The 24,381-nt window shown below is 43.2% G+C and overlaps 1 protein-coding gene across 2 annotated transcripts in view; it reads left to right on the forward strand.

Annotated features, from left to right (window-relative positions):
• Sbno1 (strawberry notch homolog 1) overlaps positions 1-5,994 on the forward strand; it is a 74,947-nt gene extending 68,953 nt beyond the window's left edge. For both annotated transcript variants that reach the window (XM_008839294.3, XM_008839295.3), the window contains exons 31-32: positions 3,046-3,239; positions 4,308-5,994. In XM_008839294.3, coding sequence (XP_008837516.1) covers positions 3,046-3,239; positions 4,308-4,450 — 337 coding nt within the window. In that variant the 3' untranslated portion in view covers positions 4,451-5,994. The remainder of the gene's footprint in view (positions 1-3,045; positions 3,240-4,307) is intronic.
• Positions 5,995-24,381: the final 18,387 nt, after the last annotated feature.

Consider the following 24,381-nt stretch of genomic DNA (forward strand, 5'->3'; position numbering starts at 1 on the left):
ACTCAGAGATTATGAGCACTTGCTGCTCTTGCAGAGGTTCTGTTGATTGGGTTTTGTATCATGCTCACTTTTATCTAAGCAGCACTACTTTTTTTTTTCTTTTTTGTCTTTTTGAGACAAGATCTCCCTGTAGCCCCTGCTGTCCTGGAACTCACTATGTAGACCAGGCTGGCCTCGAACTCAAAAAGATCCGCCTGCCTCTGCCTCCCAAGCGCTGGGACTACAGGTATGCACCACTACGCCCAGCAGCAGTACTACTTTTTTAAAGAGTAAATTTATATGAAGAGAAAATAAAACTTAGGAAAAGCTGTTCATTTGTGAGTGTGTGTGTGTATGTGTGTGTTTTGCTGGGAATCAAAGATTATTTTAAAGGTTAACTTCTAGAAGTCCCCTACAATCAGTGGTTTAAATGGTTGGTTAGCATGCACAGTGCCTTGGAGTCAAGTCCCCAACACGGGGAGAGAAAAAAACCATAGAAAGTTGCGGTCTTTTAAAGTATTTTGTTTTGTATAACAGCAAGAAAAGTATTTATACATGTTCCTTTAAAAAAAAATTACATTTAATTACGTGTGTGTGTGTGTGTATATACATGTGTACATACATACAATATGGTCCATTTGTGGAAATCCGAGGACAGTTTTCAGGAGTCACTTCTTCGCCTCCATATGGGTCCCAGGTTGACAGGTTGGTTGGCAGATGTTTTAATCCAGTAAGCCTTTTCAGCCCACCCATCCATGTACTTTGAAAAAACAATGGGGGTGTGGAGCTGGAGTGATGAGTCATTGGTTAAGAGTCATCAGTTAAGACTGCTCTTACTGAGGAGCCAGGTTGAGTTCCCAACACTCAACATGGCAGTTTACAACTGTCCTTAACTCCAGTTCCAAGGAATTCAAGTCTGTTTTGGCCTACATAGGTTTACAAGCACCTGGTTCACTTATTTACATGAAGGCAAAATTCTCATACACATAAAATTTAATTTTTAAAAATTGGGGTGTGTGGTCTGGAGAGGTGGCTTGGCAGTTAAGAGTACTGACTTTTCTTGCAGAAGGCCTGGGTTTGAGTCCCAGCACCAACATAGCGGCTAACAACCATCCTTAATTCCAGTTCCAAGGGATCCAATGCCCTGTTCTGTCCTCAGGCACTGAACAACACGGGTGCACTTTCACACATGGAGGCATAACACTGAGACACATAAAAAATAATGAAGAGCCAGGAGTGGTGGCACACGCCCTTAATCCCAGCACTTGGGAGGCAGAGGCAGGCAGATCTCTGTGAGTTCAAGGCCAGCCTGGTCTACATAGTGAGTTCCAGGCCAGCTGGGGCTACTGGGAGACCCTGTCTCAAAAAAAAAAGACCAAAAAATAATAATAATAATAATAACAATAATAATGAAGAAATTGGGCTGTGTCTGTATCACAGGATATGTTGTGGGGAGCTGTGGGGAATGTGTGTCAGTGAACACCCCTGTCCGTCCAGTATGTTCTCTACTTCTACCTTTTATGGGGGTTCTGGAGATTCAAGTCAGATCTCTAGGCAGCAAGCCCCTTTATTGGTAATGTCATCTTTCCTGGTCCCCCTGTACTTCTTTATTTTTGTTTGATTGATTGCTTGCTTGCCTTTTTTTTTTTTTTTTTTTGAGGCAGGGTCTCACTGTGTACCCCTGGCTGGGCTCAAATTCACAGACACAGACCTGCCTCTGCCTCCCAAGTGCTAGAATTAAAGACGTGAGCCACTATCCCTAATTCCCCTACATACCTTCTATTATTTTAAATTTGTTTTTTTGTTGGTGACTGTAAAGACATTTTTTTATTATTATTTATTTAATAACCACATACTTAGAAGAAGCATTTCATTACAACAGTACTGACATATTCAATAACAATTTCCAGAGCTAAGATGCATCTCTTTCAAAATTAGCTTTAAAGTTTTAGGTTTATAATTGAATTATCACAGTTATACAATATTGTACTCAGTATAAACTCTATAAGACATAACATTAAATGAGGTTTTAACCTTTAAAAAAGATCTCCATTTCATTATTAAAATACACAGTTTCATACAGAAAAATTCATTTTTAATGCAATTGACATTAAGTTGTTTGCACATGCTTTTCTAATCTCTCTATCTGATTATTACTAGACACAGTAGGTTACTTTCTGAGCTCCTTGGCATCTGAGCATGGATCTGTAAAGACATTTCTATCAGTGAATTTAAAAAACAATTTGACCATATTATAACATCTTTCTTAGTTCTTAATTTACTAATTCACTGTGTTCTTGGTGTTAAGTTTCTGAGGCCTTTCCTGTTAATCCAATTTAGACCAGGGTGCTAGAAGTTTAATAATGTGGAAACAAAAAAACAGGTGTGGTGACACATGCCTTTAAACCCAGCACTTGAGAGGCAGAAGCAGGCAAATTTCTGAGTTTGAGGCCAGCCTGGTCTACATAGCCAGTTACAGACCGGCCAGGGCCACATAGTTAAGACTGTCTCAGGAAAATAATATAGAAACAACAGGCAGGTGATTTTAGTAAGAAAACAGTTATTAAAAGTTTTTGAAAATGTGTACATAGATAGCAAACCAGGCATGTCTGTAATTTGAAGTCATGATACTGTAAATTTGGAAGGATGATCCTCTAGTAAGCCCATAGGGTTTTCTAAATAAAAGTCAGTAAAGGGGGCTGGAGAGATGGCTCAGTGCTTAAGAGCACTGGTTGTTCTCGCAGAAGACCCAAGTTCAAATCTCAGCACTCACATGGCAGCTAACAACTGTCTGTAAATCTAGTCCCAGGGGATCTGACAGCCTCTTCTGGCCTCCGCGGTGGGCATTGCACAACATGGGTGCACTACCTATATGCAGGCAATTCATGCATACACATAAAATAAAAACAAATTTTTTTTTTAAAGTTAAAAAAAAAAGTAAAGATGAACCAAATAACATGATACAGTTTTCCACTTAAAATCCTGCTAGACCTTGCAGAGCTTTTATGTGTCTGTTCTGTATGTGTGTGTAGATGCACATATTCTTTCCCTCCTGTGTTTTCCTAGGCGCGGCAATTGCAAAAAAGCAAGTTTAGGATTGGTTTGTGAAATAGGTCTCCGCTGTCGCACATATTATGTGCTGTGTGGCTCAGTACTGAGTGTCTGGACAAAAGTGGAGGGTGTTCTCGCCTCTGTCAGTGGCACAAATGTGAAAATGCAGATAGTGCGGCTAAGAACAGAAGATGGACAACGGATTGTAGGTGAGCTTCATTGTTTTTGTTGTTGGGAATAAATTAGATTTTGTCTTTTTCTTGATTTTCTTCTAACATCTTAACATTTATTCCAGATGCATCACATCCGTTCAGTATTGAGTATAGAACATGTTCTGTGTTCTACAAGATTGAGAGCAGTTAAGCCTGTTTTTTAGCTTCAAACTCACTGTGTAGCCAAGGAGACCTTCAACCCATCCTCCTACCTCTCCTTCCAAGTACTGGGATCACAGGCCTGTACATAGCCAGTTGCAGTGGCACCTCGGTGGACGCTGTGACCTGACAGTAGTTGCCCTGTGATTGTCTCTGGTATTCTTGTCAATTCCTCTTGCCCAAGGCACTCCATTCAGCCAGACTGAGGCCATTGGGCATAGAGGACACAGACTAGGCTAGCTGCTACCACTGTTTGTCAACTACAGAGGTCCCACACGTACACTAGTTACTGCATTTTATTTGCTGGCCACCTTCCTCTCTTCAGTGGCTTAGATTAGTAAGTCTGTGTGCCAGTTTTCTGGTGACCCCCCCCCCCAAATAGTTTTGGTTTCAGCAGGTTTTCACTTGAATTAGTTGCAAATACAAAAATCAAAAGGTTTCATATAAATTTCCAGTTGCTGGTTTAAGTTGTGGTGGGGCTTACATGTTGAGTTCAGATTCCAATGTGGCTTCTGAAATTACCTTATTTTTCAGTTTGTGGGGCCTGTGATTTCCAGTTTGCTAGTATATTTTGTGCCCACCTCTTCCTTACCTGCCAGTGGAGGTTTACATCATCCATCTTAACAGTCATTTTGCACATTAGTAAATGACAGAGAGGTGGTGGTGATGGTGTCTGCATGAGTTATTAAACCGAATAATGGTAGGTAAAAAAGTGATGTGCTGGGCATCGAGTTCTTCCAGGAGGAAGACAGTGTTATATGGACAGGTAAGTGTGCCCAGGCATCTGTGAGTAGCCCAGTCATGGATCAGCTTGGGTCAGGTGTTGGGTGACAAATATTTGTGAAGGTGTAAAATACAGTGGTTTCTGCTAGAGGCAACTTAGAGATTTCTTTTTGCTAATTACAGGTTTGATCATTCCAGCAAATTGTGTGTCTCCTCTTGTGAACCTCCTATCAACTTCAGACCAATCTCAGCAGCTTGCAGTCCAACAAAAACAGCTGTGGCAGCAGCATCACCCACAGAGCATCACCAACTTGAGCAATGCATAAAGAACAGAGAGGTTTCCACGCGGTTATCTGAAATGCTGTGAGAGCATATCACTTGCATAAAAATCAGGGACAGTTTCCAAAGAAATATATTTTTCCAGTTGTGCTCTCTCTAGTTAATGTTGGGGGAATAAGGCCAAACCTGGACAAGGTGACAAGCTGAAGATGAGCAGTGTCGATGGATACGTGTGTCTTTCCTTTGCTCCCCTGGGGCTTCCCACACGCTTTTACTTTGGGTGAGCAGAGTGGATGTGTGTGCGCGCATATGTGTCAGTTTGTGAGTATGTTAAATACTACAAAACTACAATTGGTTGAAAATGCTTGGAACTTCCCAAACTGGCTTTACTTTTATGTTCTACAGTGCTCTCAGGGTTAACGCAGTACATCCATGTCATTACTGTTGGAGTTCCCCGGATGCATGTGTTTCAAGTCTAGAAATACTGAATATATATATATTGGTTTCCTTTCCAACTTAAATAGGTTTACTACAGCATGAAATGAAGGTTGTGTATCCTGCATTCAGGTTCTTTTGTGGCTTTTGTTCTGACAGTGCATGTCTTTGAAAGCATGCGTAAAAAAGATTAACACAGAAGTATCAGAGAGAAACATTTGTAGATGTACAGCATTTTATAGTGTTTATACCGGGGTATTGCTTCTAGCCTTTATTCTTTCCCCTTCCTATCTGCCCCAGGTTTGTCAAAATAGTAAGAACATAACTTTTTTTGTGATAAAACTCTTCAAAAGTTCATTGCTCATTTTAATGTGTTAATAGTATTCCTAATTTGTGCTGCAAATGTGGCTTTAAGCCTTTTTGTAAAGTTACATTTTCCTTAACTTAAAGATAGTTTTAGAGTCGGGCGTGGCAGCGCACGCCTTTAATCCCGGCACTTGGGAGGCAGAGGCAGGCAGATCTTTGTGAGTTCAAGGCCAGCCTGGTCTACATAGTGAGTTCCAGGACAGCTGGAACTACAGGGAGACCCTGTCTCAAAAAGAAAAAAAAGAAAAACTATTAAAAAAAAAAAAAAAAAAAGATAGTTTTAGAAAGAAGTACAACTAAGAAATACAATTGGCTTCCATCTTGCACACAATCTTTTTTTTAACTTCTTTATCTGAAATTTTCTTTGTCACTCAAACCAGAAACTGTACTTGAGTTGTAAACTAGACAATGAGAAAACACTTGAGGCTTCTGCTATATGTTTTTTGTTGTTGTTGTTATTGTTGTTACCCAGTAACTTGAATATTGTTTAATGTGTTATAAGACATTGTAGAGTTTATCTCAAGCTGTTAAAAATGGTAATGTACAAATGTGAATAGACACTTATCTATAACATGGGTAAGTTTTTTTCCGCCTATAATAGATGTTTATAGCAACAAGTGAGGGGACAATTGGTCTTTTTGTTTCTTCTCCCAGACCCCCCCCCATTTTTCTCTCCCTTTTTTTGCTTGCACAGGTTGCACTATTAAAAAATTGAGATTGTATAAATCTGGTTAAAAGCTGCAAGATACCAAAATCTTGTAGATGTTGAATAAAAAAGTTATTATACTAACGAAGTGGACTCTTGTTTAGGCCCTCGCTGGGGATTCCAGGCATAGTCCAACAGACTCTGGACTCAGTGTGACCTTAGCATTCCAAATAGCCTTAGAGTCTGGCCTGAGCCCTTTCTAAAATCCGCCGTGGTCTTAAGGGGTAAAATAATCGTACTTTTGAATATTTTTCAGGTTGAATTGTTCTCTGTAACTTTTTTAACTTCTCAAAGAATTGGGTAAGGTATGTGTCAGAATCCTGATGGAGTGCTTGGGGCTGTCATCCTCTAGTGTTTCTTTGGTTAAGTTTACCATAAGATTTCTTTGAATTTATTTATTCTTAGTGCCTAAAAGAACAAATTGAGTATGATTTCTGTTCTTGGGCACATTTTGCCCAATGGATGCAACTTCTGTCCTCAGTCCATGTATCTCAGGCAGTGATTGCATGAGTATCAAGCAACACCCCTTACCCCTAGGTCCAACTGACCGTGAAGAGAATTGTGTCCACCTTCACAGAGTCTTGTGGAGCTTTTGTTTTTAAACTGATTCAGCTTCCTTTGGCATGTTAGGTGAATGCCAACTGAGAACGCACTTCATAACCAACTTTCTTCCTCCTGTGAGACCAAATGAATGCTCTGTCCTCAGCTGTTGCCACACATCCCTGTTCTGTGGGGAGGGGGGGTGATTGAGCACATCCTGATTCTTCTGGTGCTTTCAAAGCAGCATCAACAAGCAGGAGGGTTTCTTTGCATGCAGTGGTGCCATGACTTATCTTAGAGCATCCATCTTGGTGAGAGGTCTATGCGTGTGCTTCAGAAAAGTATGTTCTTCATAGAACATCATTTTCTTTTGTTTTAAAGGAAATGACCTATGAATAATGGGCATCTGCTAGCAGACTCGAGAAAAGCACGCAGTGCAGGTACACAGGAGCTGAGGCACATTGCATGCCCTCACCCACTGTGGTGTGTGAGCCCTCTGAAGGGGGATACCTGCTGTCTGCACTGTGCCCGCCACCAGGAAAGCTTCAGCATCCAAGGGCCTCTTCTGTCAAAATCTTGAGTCTTGCACAGCCACCAATCTGTGAAGTAGGTCCATCACCTGCAGCATCTGGATATCACATTTGCATCTAGAGGCCTTGCTGAACCCACCCACAGTGAGTCCCTTTGGCCTCTCTGATGCCTTTTCTCCCACGTTAGCAATATGGCTGTGAGCAGATCTGATTGTAAATTAGGTCAGTGTTTTTTAGTTTACAGTGCTGATTGTGTTGCAAACCACTCCCCATACCCAGTGCTGCTTGTGTGCTAGCTGGGGAAGTTGTGTCCCCTCCTTCAGCATCCTCTGTACCACAGGGCCTCTGCAGTCCAGTCAGACAGCTGTCAGTGGTGCAGATTCAGATAAGTATGGAAGTATTTCTTTAAATACAATTTGATCAAAAAGCTAGATTGGTTAAGCAATTTTCTTTTTTTTCTACTATATTGCAGATAAACTCTTGAGTATCTTGTTACATATACGTATAGATTAACAAGACCTTGCATCCAAAGCACTGTAGTAGCGTGTGTGTTGTGTATGTACATATATGTATGTATTCCTATTTAGCGCTTACTAGAACAACTCCTGAGAAATCAGAGCAGAAAGGGAATCAGAACATCATTTATAGCCTTTTTGTCCTGCCCCTACCATCACTTCAGCATGAGGCTATTGTGGGGATTCTTTTCCTCGGGTCCTTAACTCTGGTTAAAGTGGGATCTGGCACTTTCTAGGAATGGTGGTATAGAAGTGATGTTGGGCTGGGATCCACATGGTGAATGTTGGGTTATTGAGGTGTCAGAATTGCAAAAGAAACTGGTATGATGGTGTTTGTAGACCTCCCTTCCTGTGTCTTTGGTCTCTCTGGTGAGCACACCTGTGCACTGCATATGTACACATACCCAAGGACACGCATGCATGGGCACTCTAATGCTAATGTTCTATGTCATGGCTTCAGCTGAACAAAAACCACTTGCAAGAAAATTACTCATTCAAGGCTGGTTGTCTAGCATGACTGCAGTGTGAGAGAAGCATGCAGATAGCCACAACTGGAGTTATGACAGCTTTTCCTGAGAGTTTTGGTCAACTCTGGAGCCCACCCTCCTAAATGTATGCTGTACTTATACATATGTACATAGCACGTGTACAGAGAAACGAGTTCCTCTAAACTCCCAGTGTAAATATTTCTTGTAAATCAGAACCACTTGTTGTTCTGTTCTTCCTCCTTACCCTCCTATTTATTCTTTTCTGAACTTCCCACTTGGGACATCTTAGTACTTTTTCTTGAAAAGCAAACTATGGAAAAACTTGTTAGTTGATTTAGTTCCTGTATTTTAGAATTGAGTTTTGCATCTTTGCTGTGGGAGGCCTATCTGTTCTGTGTTCCCATAGTCAGCACATGGATTGTGCTTTGCGTTTTGGCCTGTACAGTGCACTGGGTTGGTGCTGTGTTCTCATGGTTTCTGATACTGTTGCTGTGTGACTGGTCATGCTCATCAAGGTTGTTTGGAAGTGGTAGTGAGCCTGATGTTACTATATTTTAAAAAACATGCTTCCCAAGACTTTCCTCAAGCTCCTCTAACTTCTTTAGTGCATTTGTAATCACATGTAGCCGCTGAGGAACCTGACTTGCTCCTACTTGTAGTTGAGGCCTGCCCCAAGTCCTCCGGCCTGGCTTTCTACATGTGGAATACCTTGCAGATAGACAGTGGTTCATGGCCTGCCGCTGCCCCCACAAATTACCAGTGTTTAAGAAGCTGGGTTTCTTTGACCCCACAAATAAGGATTAAGAATTTATTTTTCAACAAACAAGGTAATTTCACTGTAATTTGTCAAAACTGTTTATAGCAGTCAGGGGACAAGCCTGGTAAATAACTGATGACCTTAGGAAGAGTTCTTCAAGAAAGAAGGCTGCCACAGCCTCAGGCACAAGCTGGCTCTGTGCTGAGGGATCCAGAGGGCAGTTATCTGTTGGGAGTATTGGGTTCCCTGAACAGCTGTTCACCCTGTGCTGGGACTTGGTCCTGGCTAGATTAGGTATAAAGGCCCAGTTGTGACTTGTGGATTACTGGTGACCCTTACCCAGGGAGCAGACATGGGGTTTTGTTTACAGACCTTGAACCCTCATGAAAATGTCCTGTAATTTTTCAGGAAAGATTGCTGTGAACATTTCTTGGGCCCTTTGTCCTATACAAGTTTCATTCATTATTCAGCCTGGTAGGTATTGACTCTTTGAAAATTATCTGCATTTGGCTGAGTCTTTGGAACTTGTGAATGGGATCCTGTTGGCAGATTGCTCCGGTAGGAATGCCCCCCTCATCGAGATTTCTTCATGGTGCCCAAGGCATGGTGACCTATGGCTTGATTCAGCAGCCCATCTGTGTAGGGATGTGGCAGAGCACAGTTAGCACAAAATTTTATGGCAAACAAGTAACTCAAGATACAGCCACTTGATGCGGAATGAGTAGGAGGTGGAAGCTGCATTTTGGATCTTACCTTTCAAGACTCCTCAGGGCTGAGAGCAGGTCTGGGGGAGAATGAGCCTGTGCACAGGATACTGAAAGCCTTGCTTGCTGTGCAGTGCACTGAAGAGGATAAAGAAGCTTTGCCTCCCCTCTTGCTCCCACTCTTTGGAGCCGAGGGAGCGTTTTTTTCTACATAGCACAGTACAGTCTTCAGCGCTATCAGAAAAAAGTCACCATTAATGGTTTTTTTACTGAATTTGCAAACTACTGATACTGCTTCTTTTTTCAATAACCACTTGTTATTTCAATAACCATCAAGTCAAGCCATGAGAGGTGGGGAGAGGTGTGCTCTGTCTTTGCAATAAAACTTGTGCCAGTTTCTACCTCCTTACACAAAGGGTATTTTATATGTGGGTGTAGATCTTCCTCCTTACTAATCTGATAATGGTGCGTCTGGAGACATCTGATCGAGTCCAAAGACCTTTGGAAACAAAGCCAGACTGAACTCTTGGGCTGTTTCTGTTCTTTTCTTCAGCCTCCCTTTTTATATTGCTGCTCTGCACAGGAATGGCCATCTGAAAGAAGGGTACTCGTCTTCATGAAGCCACACTGCTGCCTTCAGCCTTTCCCAGAAACCCTCTATCAAATACCCAGAACCAAGTTTCCCTCCATTTTTATATGTAACTGTCTTCAAAATTGGTCTCATGCAATAACAGTATGTTGGCTACATTTAGCAAGGTTTATGCTTTCAAGTAGAAACAATCAGCCATGAAGCGTAACAAATTCTGTATTTAGTTTTTTTGTTGTGGTTTTTGTTTTTATTTTATTTGGATTTTGTTTTGTTCTGTTTTTGTAAAATTCTTAAATAAATTAAAAAAAAATACTCCTGTGTGGTTTTGGTGTTTGGAGCACCTGTTGCCCACTGTGTTGTCAGTGACCTCAATTTTGGATGTGTTTTCCCCTATCAAGAGTGGAACTTTGTATGTTGAACAGCATTGTGATTAAAATAAGTTCTAGTGGCTTAGCACTTAAGAGCACTGACTGCTCTTGCAGAGGACCCAGAATCCACATGGCAGCTGTAACTCCAGTTTAGGGGATCCTTTACCCTTTTCTGATATCCCCAGTCATTGTATAACATGAGTATACACAACACACACATGCAAGCAATACACTCATACACATAAAATACGGTTTTTTTCCTAAGTAAAATAAGATGAGTTCTCTTGGGTTTGTCAGGTATAGCCTGGTGATGGATAACTTGCTCGTACAGGCCCTGGATTTTTTTTTTTTTTAAACCACAAAGGCCGAGCTAAAGAACAAGGTAAAGGGATGTTTTAAAGTAGAATGTTGTCAGTTGTGTTTGAAGACTGAAAGGAAATTTAGGCTTTAAACAATTACATTTGGGGCTGGAGAGATGGCTCAGCGGTTAAGAACACGGTGTTCTTGCAGAAGACCCGGGTTCGAATCCCAGCACCCATATGGCAGCTCACAACTGTCTGTAACTCCAGTTCCAGGGGATCTGATGGCCTCTTCTCCGCAGGCATTGCACAACACAGTGTTTACCTACATATAGGCAATACACTATTACACAGAAAATAAAAATAATATATATATATATATTTTTTTTAATTACATCTAAGCCAGGTGTGGTGGCACACGCCTTTAATCCCAGCACTGACTGGGAGGCAGAGGTAGGCAGATCTCTGAGTTCCAGGCCAGCTGGCGTTACAGGGAAACCCTGTCTTAAAACAAAACAAATACATTTATTTTTTCAGACATGGTGGCACATGGCTTTAATCCCAGCACTTGAGAGGCAGAGGCAGGTGGATCTCTCTACTGAGTTCAAGGCCAGCCTAGTCTTCATAGTGAGTTTTAGGCCAGCTGGGCCTACAGGGAGACCCTGTCTCAAAAAGATCCCTCCCTCCCCAAGAAAAACATTTCTTTTGTGTGTGCTTGTGCATCATCAGGTCAGAGGACTTGTGAGGAGTTGGTTCTTTCAAGGTGCCTCAACTGGCCCAAGCCTGGTGGTGCACACACTTAATCCCAGCACTTGGGAGGCAGAAGCAGGCAAATCTCTATGAGATCAAGACCAGCCTGGTCTACATAGTGAGACCTTGTCTCAATCAAAGCAAAAAGCCAGCAAAAAACTAGCATGGTGACACACTTTTCTAAAAAATCTATTTTTGAGGCAGGGTTTCCGTGTGGCCCCAGCTGGTCTGAAACTCCCTATGTAGTCCAGGCTGACCTTGAACTCAGATCCACCTGCCTCTGCCACCCAAGTGCTGGCAGTAAAGGTATGGGCCACCATGCCTGGCTTAAATTTTCATGTGTATGAGCGTATTGCCTGCATGTATATAAGTGCACCCCTGTCTTGCAATGCCTGCAGAGATCAGAAGAGGGCATCAGGTTCCCTCGAACTGGAGTTACAGTTGGTTTTTAGCCAATATGTGGGTTCTGGGAATCAAACCAGGGTCCTCTGTTAGAGCAGCCGCCAGTGCTCTTAACCGCCAAGCCCTCTCTCCAGCCCCAGTGGCACACACTTTTAACCACAGCACTTGGAAGGCAGGTGGATTTCTATGCGTTAAATGCCAGCCTGGTCTACATAGTGGATTCCTAGCCAGTTAGGGGTACATAATGAGACCTATCTCAAAAAAAAAAAACTTGAAGGGTAAAGGAAGTTGCCGCTAAGACCCTGAGTTTACTCCCCAGGTCACAAATGGTGGAAGGGAAAAAACCTACTCTGAAAAAGTCCCTTAATAATCTCCATTTCTGTGTTGTGCCTGTGTCCTGACACACATATACTGGATAAAACATAAACTTACTTTTTGATACAGGGTCTGTCTCCCTGTTGTCAGCTGTCATGTGGGTACTGGGAAACAAACCTAGGTTTTCTGCAGGAGCAGCAAAGTGTTCTTAACAGCTGAGCCATCTCTCCAACCCTTAATTTTTTTTTTTTTTTTTTTTTTAATGTAGCCGGTAGGGCTAGTGAGATGTCTCACCAGGTAAGTCCTTGCCAAGCATCCCTGACAACTGAAGTTGAGTTCCTTGAACCTACATAAAGATGATAAAAAGAAAACCTCCACATAGCTGTTCCTCCACACATGTGACATGGCATGCACACATCCACACATATCCATACACAGTATTTTTTTTTACTATTTTTAATGTGTATGAATATACTGACTGCATGTATGTAAGTGCACGTGGTTTGTGCAGTGCCTGCCTGCAGAGGTTTGAAGAGGGTGTCGGGACAAGAGAGATGGTTCAGTGGTTAAGAGCACTGACTGCTCTTGCAGAGGACTTGAGTTCAGTTCCTAACACCCACATAGCAGTTAACTGTATATCCAGTTCCAGTGGATCTGATGCCATTTTCTGCCCTTGGGCACTGGGTGTAAGTGGTGCAGTTACATACCTGCAGGCAAAACACATACACATTAAATAAAAAATAAATCAGGGCGTCAGGCTGGGCATGGTGGTGCACTTTAGTCCCAGCATTCGGGAGGCAGAGGCTGGTGGATCTCTGAGTTTGAGGCTAGCCTGGTCTACATAGTTCCAGGCTAGCTGGGGCTACAGGGAGACCCTGTCTCAAAAATACTTAAAAAATTGCTGGGCATGGTGGCGCATTCCTTTAATCCCAGCACTTGGGAGGCAGAGGCAGGTGGCTCTCTGTGAGTTCAAGGCCAACCTGGTCTACATAGTACCAGGACAGCTGGAGCTACAGGGAGACCCTGTCTCCAAAAGACCAAAAAATAAAGGGGGGGGGTATCAAGATGGGCGAATGCTGGAATTAAAGACTTGGTGGTGCCCACCTTTAATCCCAGCATTTGGGAGGCAGAGGCAGGCAGATCTCTGAGTTTAAGGTCAGCCTGGTTTACATAGTTCCAGACGAGCAGGGCTACAGGGAGACCCTGTCTCAAACACAAAAAGATTTTTAAAAAGCGGGGTGGGAGTGGTCCTCAGACAGGGACTTGTAAGGGTCCTTATGTATTTTGCAAAATCAAGCAACTTTTTGCTATTAGTCAAACTAAAGTTTCTGGTACCCATTACCCTTTGAGGCCCAGACTTTGAGGCTTGACTCCTCCAGACCAGACTATAGCCTAAATAAAACCTTGCTTTCTGAACAAAGGAAAAAGGGGGGTCAAAGGACTGGAGAAATGGCTCAGCAGTTAAGAGCACTTGCTCTTGCAGAGGACTCAGGTTTGGTTCTCACACCTACTTGATGGCTCATAACCATCTGTAACTCCAGTTCTAGGGTATCTGATGCCCTCTGCTGGCCTCCATGGAGGTTGCACTCACATGGTATGCTTAGGTACATGTAGGCAAAACCCTCATACAACACAAAAAATTAAGGGGCTGGAAAGACCGTTCAGCAATTAAGAGCACTGGCTCTTGCAGAGCCACTGCAAGAAGACGCAGGTGCACTTACACACATGCAGGCACAGCACTCAACAACAACAAAAATTGCTGGGCGTGGTAGCATATGCCTTAAATTGCAGCACTTGGGAGGCAGAGGCAGGTGGATCTCTGTGTGTTCGAGGCCAGCCTGGTCTACATAGTTCCAGGCCAGCTGGGGCTACAGGGAGACCCTGTCTCAAAAAGACCGAAAAAAAAAAAAAAGTAGCTTGTTCGGCATAGTGGTGCACATCTTTTATCCCAGGCCTCAGGTGGATCTCTGCATTTGAGGTCAACATAGTCTTACCTAGCTAATTCCAGGCTCTGTCTCAAAAAAAGAACATGAAAAAAGAGGGACTGGAGAGATGGCTGAGCAGTTAAGAGCACTGGATGCTCTTGCAGAAGACCTGGGTTCAGTTCCTAGCACCCACATGGAAGCTAACAACTGTCCTTAACTCCAGTTCTAGGGAATCCAACACCCTCTTCTGACCTCCTCGGGCATTGCACAACACAGGTGCGTTAAAGTATTTTTTTAAATAGAAAAAGGAAAAAAGGTAGCTATTGAGTCCAACTTAAGCAATACTTGAGAGGCAGGAGAACTAATTATCCCTTTGATGAAGTAATATGCTTTTCCTTCCCAGAATTCCCACCCCAGTACAACTTACAGATGTCATCCATGCAGGTCTGTCAGTCTGATTTTCTGAATTACTCAGAGGCCTGTAGCTTGTGTTTTCTAATCACACTTCCCCTAACACTTGGGGCTTCACTCTACTTAAAGCTCCCTTCCTTGCCATTGCACTGCTTTGGGTTTTTCTTTTAAACTTTAATAAAATTGTCCTCCATTTTCTGCTTTTGGGGAAAAAAAATAAGCATCTAGTGCAGACACGTGACCCCAGCCAGCTTAGGAGACTGAAGGTGGGCCATCTCCAGTTAAGGCTTCGACCGGGGCAACAGTAATCTTGTACTATGTAATGAAGTCCTGTCTAAAACAAACACATAGACTAGAGATTAGGTGGTGAAAAGTTTTCTGTTCCAGTTCCTGATTGCTTTGGCCTTCTTCCCTTCAGCATTTTCTGTGTCCACAAGTGTGCTTTTGAGACTCACCCTGGTTGCCCCGGGCTGGGTGATGGTGATGGGGTTCTCCCTCCCTGGTCCTCTAGGATGTAAGTACCATTCCTGACCTGCACCCACCATATTCCAGTAGTTAATGCTCACACCCCCCAGTTGTGACAACTTAAAATAGCTATAAATATTTCCAGATGTCCCATGAGGGACAAGATCACTGTGGAGTGTGAACCATTGCCCTAGACAGATTAACCATGAAGAAGCAAGAACACAAGCCCTGTGCCTGTGCATTTCAAAGGACAAGCTTCCTGAACAAAGGGCACCAACCCCAGAGAGATAGAAAATAAAATACAAATGCTACCCAGCTGATGATTCGGAATATGTACCAAACAATTTCCATAAGTATGAATATTTATCAGCTAGTCATTTGAGAGTGTGATGTAAAGAAGCCATCTGTGGAGGCCTTTATGGAGAGAGAAGCTAAAAGAAATGTGCAAAATTCTTATTTTTAGAGTCCCTTTCTCTGAGTTGGCTTCATCTGAAAGCTGCCCACTCTGGATGGCAAGTGCATCACCGGGTTAGGAGAGGCAGGTGCCAGCTGTGGGCTCCAAATCCATTGCTCTGAGTTAGAGTGTCATTAACATCACACCAGGGTAAGATGGCTAAGTGGGCGTCAGTCTGGAACACTAAATGTAACTTTATATGTGTGTTTCTGTGCAGGTTTGAAGGTGTGTGGCATGTGTGTATGTGGAAGCTGGAAGTTGATTACTTAGGTATTGAGCAGGTCTCTTGCTGAACCCAGGTTGCCGGCAGATCCTCTCTCTCCATTGCCCATGTACCAGGATTATAGGTGTGCTCTGACACCTATCTAGCATTTGTATGGACTCTGGGGATCTACAGGCTGGTCCTCAGTCCTGCACAATAAACACTTTTTCCAACTTGCTTTTCCCACTAAGCTATCCCCCAAACATTTTCTTGAATAAGAACCACTACAACATGACTGAGGACAAGCAAGTGAGAGCATATGGGGGAAATGGCGTCTCCTCCAGCCTCTGATGCTGGCCCCTGTTCCTGTCCACACCAAATTGGTTTCTGCAGTAGCTTTTTGGGGAAACTTTAAGGATTTATTTTTGTTTTTTTTGTTGTTTTTTTCTGTCTTTTTGAGACAGGGTCTCCTTGTAGCCCCAGCTGTCCTGGAACTCACTATGTAGACCAGGCTGGCCTCAAACTCACAAAGATCCGCCTGCCTCTGCCTCCCAAGTGCTGGGATTAAAGGTGTGCACCACCATGCCTGGCCTGTTTTGATTTAAAAAAAAAAATATGTGTATGAATGTTTTGCCTGCCTGTGTATAAGTGCACCCATATGTGCAATGACTTCAGAGGCCAGACTAGGGAGCCAGAACTACTGGAATTGAAATTACAGACAGTGGTTAGCTGCCATCTGGGTGTTAGGAACCAAACTTGCATCCTCTGCAAGTGAAGCAAAATACTCTGAACTGCTGGGCCATCTCTCTAACCCCCGTTTTTAAAATTTTTTAATTTATCTTTGACAGTCTCTCTGTATATGTAGACCAGGCTGGCATCGACACCACAGAGATCCACCTGCCTCTGCCTCCCAAATTCTGGGATTAAAGGTGTTTGCTACCATACTCAGCTCTTTTTAAAAATTTAAAAAATATTTTTATTTTATATGTGTGTTTGCATGTATATAAGTGCACCTGTATCATGCAATACATTCAGAGTCCAGAAGAGGATATCAAATCCCCTGGAACTGGAATTATGGATGGTTGTTAGCTGCCATGTTGGCGCTGGGAACCAAACCCCAGTCCTCTGCAAGAGCAGCCACTAAGCTATCTCTATAGCCCTAGAGTTATTAAATTTTAAATTGTGTGTATATGTGTGTATTGGTTGTGCATGTGTGAGTGCAGGTGCCCACCATCCAGAAGAGGGTCAGAACTGGATTTACAGGCAGTTGTGAGCCACAGGACATGAGTGCTGGGAACTGAACTGGGAACTGGAAGAGCAGCAAGTGTAATTCACTACGGAAGCTTTAGACAGGTAGATTTTGATGTGTCACAAAAACGCTCCAATTGATGTCTTTGCTTCCTGGTAAGATTTATTTTCACAAAGGTTGATGTGTGAGCCCTAAATCACTGGAAAAACCCAAACTAGGACAAATTAGTAGTTGCAGGAAGTCAGGAAATCCTATAGTGTGACTCCAGTCAAAAGTTACTGAATGTTGGCCTCAAATTCCTAGAGATCTCCCTGCATGGAGTTAAAGACGTGCACCATCATGGATGACTAGATAGAGTATTTTCAACTTAAAACCTTTATGAAGTTAGAGTTTCCACCTTTCCACATCATTAAGGAAGCTGTGCTGGAGCTCAGCCTATTTTTGGTGTCTGGATACTTTTGGGGCTACAGTGGTATAGCTGCTTAGTTACAAGACACTGTGGCTTCCATACCACTTGTGTAGAAAGCTTGCCAGGAGCTAGACCTGCTGGCTCAGGCCTGCAATCTGATCTCAGCACCTGGGAGGCTAAGGTGGGAAAATCACTGCAATTCAAGGCTGATCTGGCCTACGCAGGGAGTTCCAAGTTGCTACAATGTGAGAATCTGCCTGCAAAAACTAAAATAATAAAACAATTAAAACAACTTGCTAGATCCAAGTTTTAAAAACACAAGGGTCCAGAGAGATGGCTCCATGGTTAAAAGCACTGGCTGTTCTTGCAGAGGACCATGGTTCAGTTCCCAGCACCCACATAGAGGCTCACTCCCTAACTCCAGTTCCAAGGAATCTGACACCTCTGTACTTAAATACATGCAGGCATTCATACACAAAATAAAGATAAACAGTAAAAACTAAAAGCAACACAAAGGAAGAACTGTTTGTGGTGGTACATTGTCTTTAATCCTAGTGTTCAGGAAGTAGAGACTTGTAGATCTCTAGAGTTCTGGGCCAGCCAGAGTTACATAGCGAGACTCTGTCTTAGAAACAAAACAAATCCTAAAACATTTATTCTGTGTGTGTTTGCGCACATACTCATACAGGTCATGGCACACATGGAGATCAGAGAACTTTGTGGAGTCATTCCTCTCCTTCTAGCATGTGGGTCCTGGGGATTGAACTTAGGTCATCAAGTTAACTCTACCCACTGGGCCATCTTACCAGCCCCTACTCAGATTTTTAAAATAAGTTAGGAAAAAAGTTTAGTGGTAAGGCATGTACAAGGCTCTGGGCTCTGTCCCCAGCAGAATTAACAGTCACAAAAAGATGAAAACAGATTTCTACCCTAACTTGTAAGTTGCAGTGAGCTGTTATGTTGATGTATTAGCTTGCCATTACTATAACATGTGCGTGAAGCAATCAGTTCACAGTTTGGAAGTTTCTGTCCATGGTTGGCTGCTTTGAGTCTGAGGCAGGCAGAAGCATGTTATGGCAGAAACACGTGGCAGAGCAAAATTCACCTTAGATAAAGGAAGGTGGAGAGATGGCTCAGTTAAGAGCCCTGGCTGCTCTTGGAGAGGACCCAAGTTCAAATCCCAACACTCACAACCACCTGTAACTCTAGTTTCAAGGGATCCAGTATCCTCTTCTGGCCTCTGGGTATCTGCATTCATGTGAACAATCCTCGGACCCCCAGCAGACATATAGACATACAATTAAAAATAAGGGCCGCCCTGCTGGTGTATGGGAGGCAGAGAGGCAGGCAGATCTCTGTGAGGTTGAGGCTAGCCTGGTCTACATAGGGAGTTTCAGACCAGCTGGGGCTACAGGAAGACCTTGTCTCAAAAAAAAAAAAAAAGGTCTTACAGGGCTGGAGAGCTGGAGAGATGGCTCACAACTGCCTGGTAACTCCAGTTCCAATTGCTCAAACACCATCTCTTTTCTGTTCTCTGTGGACAATGCATGCATCATCTGGTTTTCATACAGACAGATAGGGACATATAAATAAAAATGAGCTGAGCATGGTGGCATACACCTTTAATCCCAGTACTTGGGAGGTCGAGACAGATCTCTGGGAGTTCAAGGCCAGCCTGGTGATCTACATAGTTCCAGGGCAGGTGGGGCTACAGGGAGACCCTGTCTCAAAAAGACCAAAAAATAAAAATAAAAATAATAAAAGTGGGGGCTGGAGAGATGGCTCAACAGTTAAGAGCACTGACTGTTCTTTCTGAGGACCCTGGTTTGGTTCCCAGCACCCACATGGTGGCTACAAACCGTCCTTAACTCCGGTTCCAGAGGAATCTGAAGCCCTCTTCTGACCTTTAAGGCATTGCACTACACAGGTGCATTCACTCACATACATGTAGGCAATACACTCAAAACATTTAAAAATATATATTTTAAAAAATAATAAAAATGTTTTTAGAAGAAATAACATTTCAGGGGTGGTGAAAAGACTCAACAGGTAAAGGCACTTGCTGCACAAACATGATGATCTGAGTTTGATCTCTGCTACTCATAAAAGTGGAAAGTGATAACTGACCCTGCAAAGTGGTCCTCGGACCTCCACACATTTGCTGTGTAACGCATGCCCTCACTTGTCAGGCCCGTGATGATAATGAATTTTTTTTAGAAATCCCCAAATGAATTTCAGGGAGCTGTAAAGATGGCTTAATGATTAAGAGCAGTTCCTGTTCTTGCAGAAGACCAAAGTTTGGATCCCCTTGTGTGGCTCACAACCCCCTATAACTCCAGCTTCAGGAGTTCTGAGCCCGCTCTCTTTCTCCACCCCACCAGATACACAGGCGCACACACACACACACACACACACACACACACGCACATGTAAATCTTTAAGACAGTTCTGCCTACAAAGCATCAAAAAGGGGGGCTGTTGTGATGGTTTAGCAGTTAAGAGCTCTGGTTACTCTTGCAGAAGAAATGGGTTTGAGTCCCAGCACCCTCATGGCAGCTAACAACCATGGTCTGTAACTACAGTTCCAGAGGAATCCAATGCCCTCTTCTGACCTCTGTGGGTATTGCATGACACAGGTGCACTTATATACATGCACTCATCCATATAAAATAAAAATAATAAAAAAAATATTTTGGTCTTTTAAAATTTATTTTTTGGCTTTTTTTGAGACAGGGCCTCCTTATAGTCCCAGCTGTCCTGGAACTCACTATGTAGACCAGGCTGGCCTCGAACTCACAAAGATCTTCCTGTCTGCCTCCCAAGTGCTGGGATTAAGGGCATGTGCCACCAAGCCCGGCTATTTTGGTCTTTTTTGAGACAGGTTCTTCCCGTAGCCCCAGCTGGCTTGGAACTTGCTATGTAGGCTGGGCTGGCCTTGAATTCAGAGATCTGCCTGCCTCTGGCTTCTAAGTGCTGGTACTAAAGGCAGGCACTACCACGCCTGGCTATAAATAAAATATTTTTTAAAAAGCACCAAAAAGGAAATATTAGGTTGGCATAGTACTGTGTGCCTGCAGTCCTACTACTCAAGAGGAGACTGAGGTGGGAAGACAACTTGAGCTCAGGAATTTTTTTTTTTTTTTTTTTTTTTTTGGTCTTTTGAGACAAGGTCTCCCTGAGCCCAGCTGTTCTGGAACTCACCATGTAGACCAGGCTGGCCTTATAGAGATCTGCCGGCCTCTGCCTCCTGAGTGCTGGGATTAAAGGGAGTGCTGGGATTAAAGGCGTGTGCCACCAAGCCTGGCAAGCTCTGGAATTTGAGGTCACCCTGGCCAATACATTGAGCTCTTGTCTCAAAAAACTAAACTAAAAGATAAATCTGGAAGTGTAGCTCATTGATAGCATGATTGCCTATCCTGTTTTGCACTCATTTGTCTGGCTATAGGGAGGAAAAAAAATTCTGATTGTTTTGTAGAAATGCACAAGTGGATCCTAAACCTCATGCAGACAACTGCAGAGAACCCTGAATAGCAACAAAGAAAATCTTATAAAAGAACAAACTTGGGCTGGGGTGGGGATGTAGCTCAGCTGCTAGAGTGTTGTCCTAATACAGCATAAATGTTGTAGTAGCATGTCTGTAATCTCAGCACTGGGAGGTAGAGCCAGAAGGATCAGTTCAAGGCTGGGGCTGGCAAGATGGCTCTGTGGTTAAGAGCACTCACTTCTCATAGAGGCTCCAGTTTTGTTCCCAGCATCTATACAAGGCTGCTCACAACCACCTGGAACTCCAGCTGGACATTTAATGCCTTCTGCTGGATTCCATGGGCACCTGCACCCACATGGCACAAATCTTGACATAGACACATACATAAAAATGTATTTTTAAAATAAAAATCTTTAAAAATAATTCACCAGGTGTAGTGGTGTATGCCTTTATTAATCCCAGCATTCTGGAGGCAGAGGCAGTCAGATCTCTTTGACTGAGTCTAGCCTGGTCTACATATTGAGTTCCAAACCAGCTAGGGCTGCATAGTGAGACCCTGTCTCAAAATATAAGTTAAACACAGATAGATAGCATAGATATAAGAGTATAGGCTTATACGGCTTAGAAGAAAACATAAGACAAAGGCTTGGACTAGATATGCCAAAAGAACAAGCGACCAAAGAAAACAGGCTGAACTTCATTAAACCTGAGGAATGGCGGAGATAGCTCTGCGGGATCAGAGTGCTTGTACAAACACAAGGACCTGAGTTTGGATCCCCAGCACTAACATAAAAGTTAGGCAGGGTCACCTGTTCTTGTACCTGAAGACAGAGACAGAGATCTCAGGATCCAATGACCAGCCAGGCTATCAGAAAAGGCTGTTCAGTGAGTGACTCTCGGTGAAGAAAGTAAGGGGAGAGTGCTAAAGCAGGTCATCTCATTTCCTACTTTGTTCTCTGCAGGTGTATGCACAGGCATGTGTATCTGCCTACCCATGCACACACGCACACACACAGGAAGATTTAGGGGTCTACGGATGTAGCTCACTTGGTAGAGTGTTTAACATGCAGAAAGCCCTGGGTTCCATCCTCAGCCCCATGTACAAGAGCAATATGGGGCCAGGCATGGGTGTCCATGCATACCTTTAATCCCAGCACTTGGGAGGCAGAGATAGGTGGATCACAGATCTCTTGTCAGTTCAAGGCCAGCCTGATCTACAAAGCAAGTTCCAGGCCAGCTGGGGCTACAGGGAGACCCTGACTCAAAAAGATGAAATAAATAATAAATAAATAATTAAAAAAAGAAAAGGAAATGAAACAGAGGACTGGAGAAATGGCCCTGTAGTTAAGAGCAATTACTGCTTTCAGGGGACCTAATTTGGTTCCTAGCACCCATGAGGCAGCTCACAACTGCCTCTGACTCCAGTTCCAGGGGATCTAACAACCCTCTTTTGGCCCTGCAGGCATTGCACACAAGATACTTAATCATATTCAGACAAAACACAATACCCATAAAAAGTAAATGTAGACCAGGAGTGGTGGCACATGCCTTTAATCCCAGCACTCGGGAGGCAGAGGCAGGTGGATCTCTGTGAGTTCAAGGCCAGCCTGGTCTATATAGTGAGTTCCAGGGCAGCTGGGGCTACAGGGAGACCCTGTCTCAAAAAGACAAAAAAAAAAAAAAAAAAAAAAAAAAAAGTAAATGTAAAAGAAAAAGAAAATAAGTCTCTATACAAGTGAAACACAAAGTTACTATATGACCCACCAATGCATTTCTGATATATTTTCAGAAGATGGCCTCAAACTTGCTATGTAGTGGAGGGGACATGGCTTTGAACTCTTGAGCCTTCTGCTTCTACCTCCCAGGTACTGGGATTACAGGTTTATGCTACCATGTCCTTTTTGGCAGCACTGTTCTGAATAATCAAAATGGAAATGTCTTCAAATAGCCATCAACGGGTTTATGAATAAACAAATGTGCTGTCTATGCAGTGGAATAGTATTCAGCCATAAAAAGGCACTGAGGTACCTCTACATGTGCATATGCAGGTTGAAAAAAGGTTAGGGGTAACAGCCAGATACAACAGGTCATGGGATGTATGATTCTCTTTACATGTAATGCTCCTAATAAGCAAATACATAGAGACCAAAGCACTGGTTGTTTAAGTAGGCTAAGGGGAGTGGAGAGCGACTAGATAGGCATGTTCTAGAATTAGATTGTGTGAACTATATTTCAACTAGAAATAAAAGGCAAGCTGGGTGTGGAGGCTAATGCCTATAATCCCAGCACTTGGGGAGGCTGAGTTGGAAGGTTTGCCAGGGGTTCCAGGCTAGCCCACACTGTCCCATGCTGGTGACATTAGCTAGCTATTGTGCCTACCAAGTGCTTGAATGTGTCTAGGTTAAGATCTGCCTGAGTGAAAAATGCACTCTAATATTGGAGATAAAGATTTAACATAAGAATGTCAAACATCTTACTGAGGAATTTCTATTCATTATTTATTGAAACCGGTCAGTTCTCTATTCATTTTGTTAAATATATTAGAATTAATTTCATGCCACATTTTGCTTTCAAAAATTTGGACCACTAAAAAATTTAAAATTACGTATGTGTAGTGTCTTATGTTTTCATCCGCCATTGTAGAAGGGTTTCGTTCATTGCTTTTTAAGATAAAATGTTACCAAGTAGCGTTTGCCAGAGCAAGCCCAAGGCTGATGGCAGAGGTGCTGGTGGAGTTGGGGAAGGGCTGGCCCCAACCCTCCCCCTTCAGCTCCAAAGGGGAGGGAAGGCCCCGGTGGGGTTCCTTCTTTCTCGGGCGGAGAGGTGGAGGGCTTTGTCACCAGATTCACAAGATGTCTAAATGTGACTAATTAAAAAAACAAAAAAACCTGCAAACCATGGCGACTAAAAACAACAGAAAGGAGTGGGCGTTTTAATTTGACAAGCATTACTATTCAGGCAGAACTCCAAAATATAGTACCTTCGGAAGGTTATTCATCAGATCCCAAATACGTTTAGCGATGACGTTACAGTCAGATCTCAGAATGGGCGGGGGTGGGGTAGGGGTAGGGGGAAAGAGGGGCCCAGAAAATGGAGCGTAAACTCGCGGGGGAGGGAGGTGGAAACTTTGCCAAGTTCATTCTTGCATCTTCAGTATCTAGAACTGTGCCTGGCACACAGTAGGCGCTGCCTTGAAATCTTCCAAAGAGTTCATATGCTAAATGCTGTGGATGAGAGCGAGGGTGAATTTTCTGGGGGAGGGGGCGTCTGCTCTCTATCCAGCTTTTGTCAGTCTCAAAGGAGTCTTAGGTTCCCAAAGGGTTAAAAAAAAAAAAGCCCACTTAATCCAGACAGACATGAAATTTATTCGAAATCAATGTCAAGAGTGGGTTATTCTAATTCTAGGGCAGAGCCAGACCTGGGCATCTGGAATGATCTACGAGCACTTAAAAAAAAAAAAAAAAAGCTCAGTCGCCACCATTTTCTCCAGGTAATTTTCCATCCCTGCCCCCACAGGCAGAGAGAGGAAAAAAAAAGTACTTCTTCCATCCTGCTGGCTGTTTAAGAAAAAGGAAGGCACGGGCCAATGAGCGGCGCGCGGGCGCGGGAGGCCCG

The sequence above is a fragment of the Nannospalax galili genome, unplaced genomic scaffold (assembly GCF_000622305.1).
Source record: "Nannospalax galili isolate Female #2095 unplaced genomic scaffold, S.galili_v1.0 scaffold218, whole genome shotgun sequence".
In the NCBI taxonomy this organism is placed as follows: Eukaryota; Metazoa; Chordata; class Mammalia; order Rodentia; family Spalacidae; genus Nannospalax; species Nannospalax galili.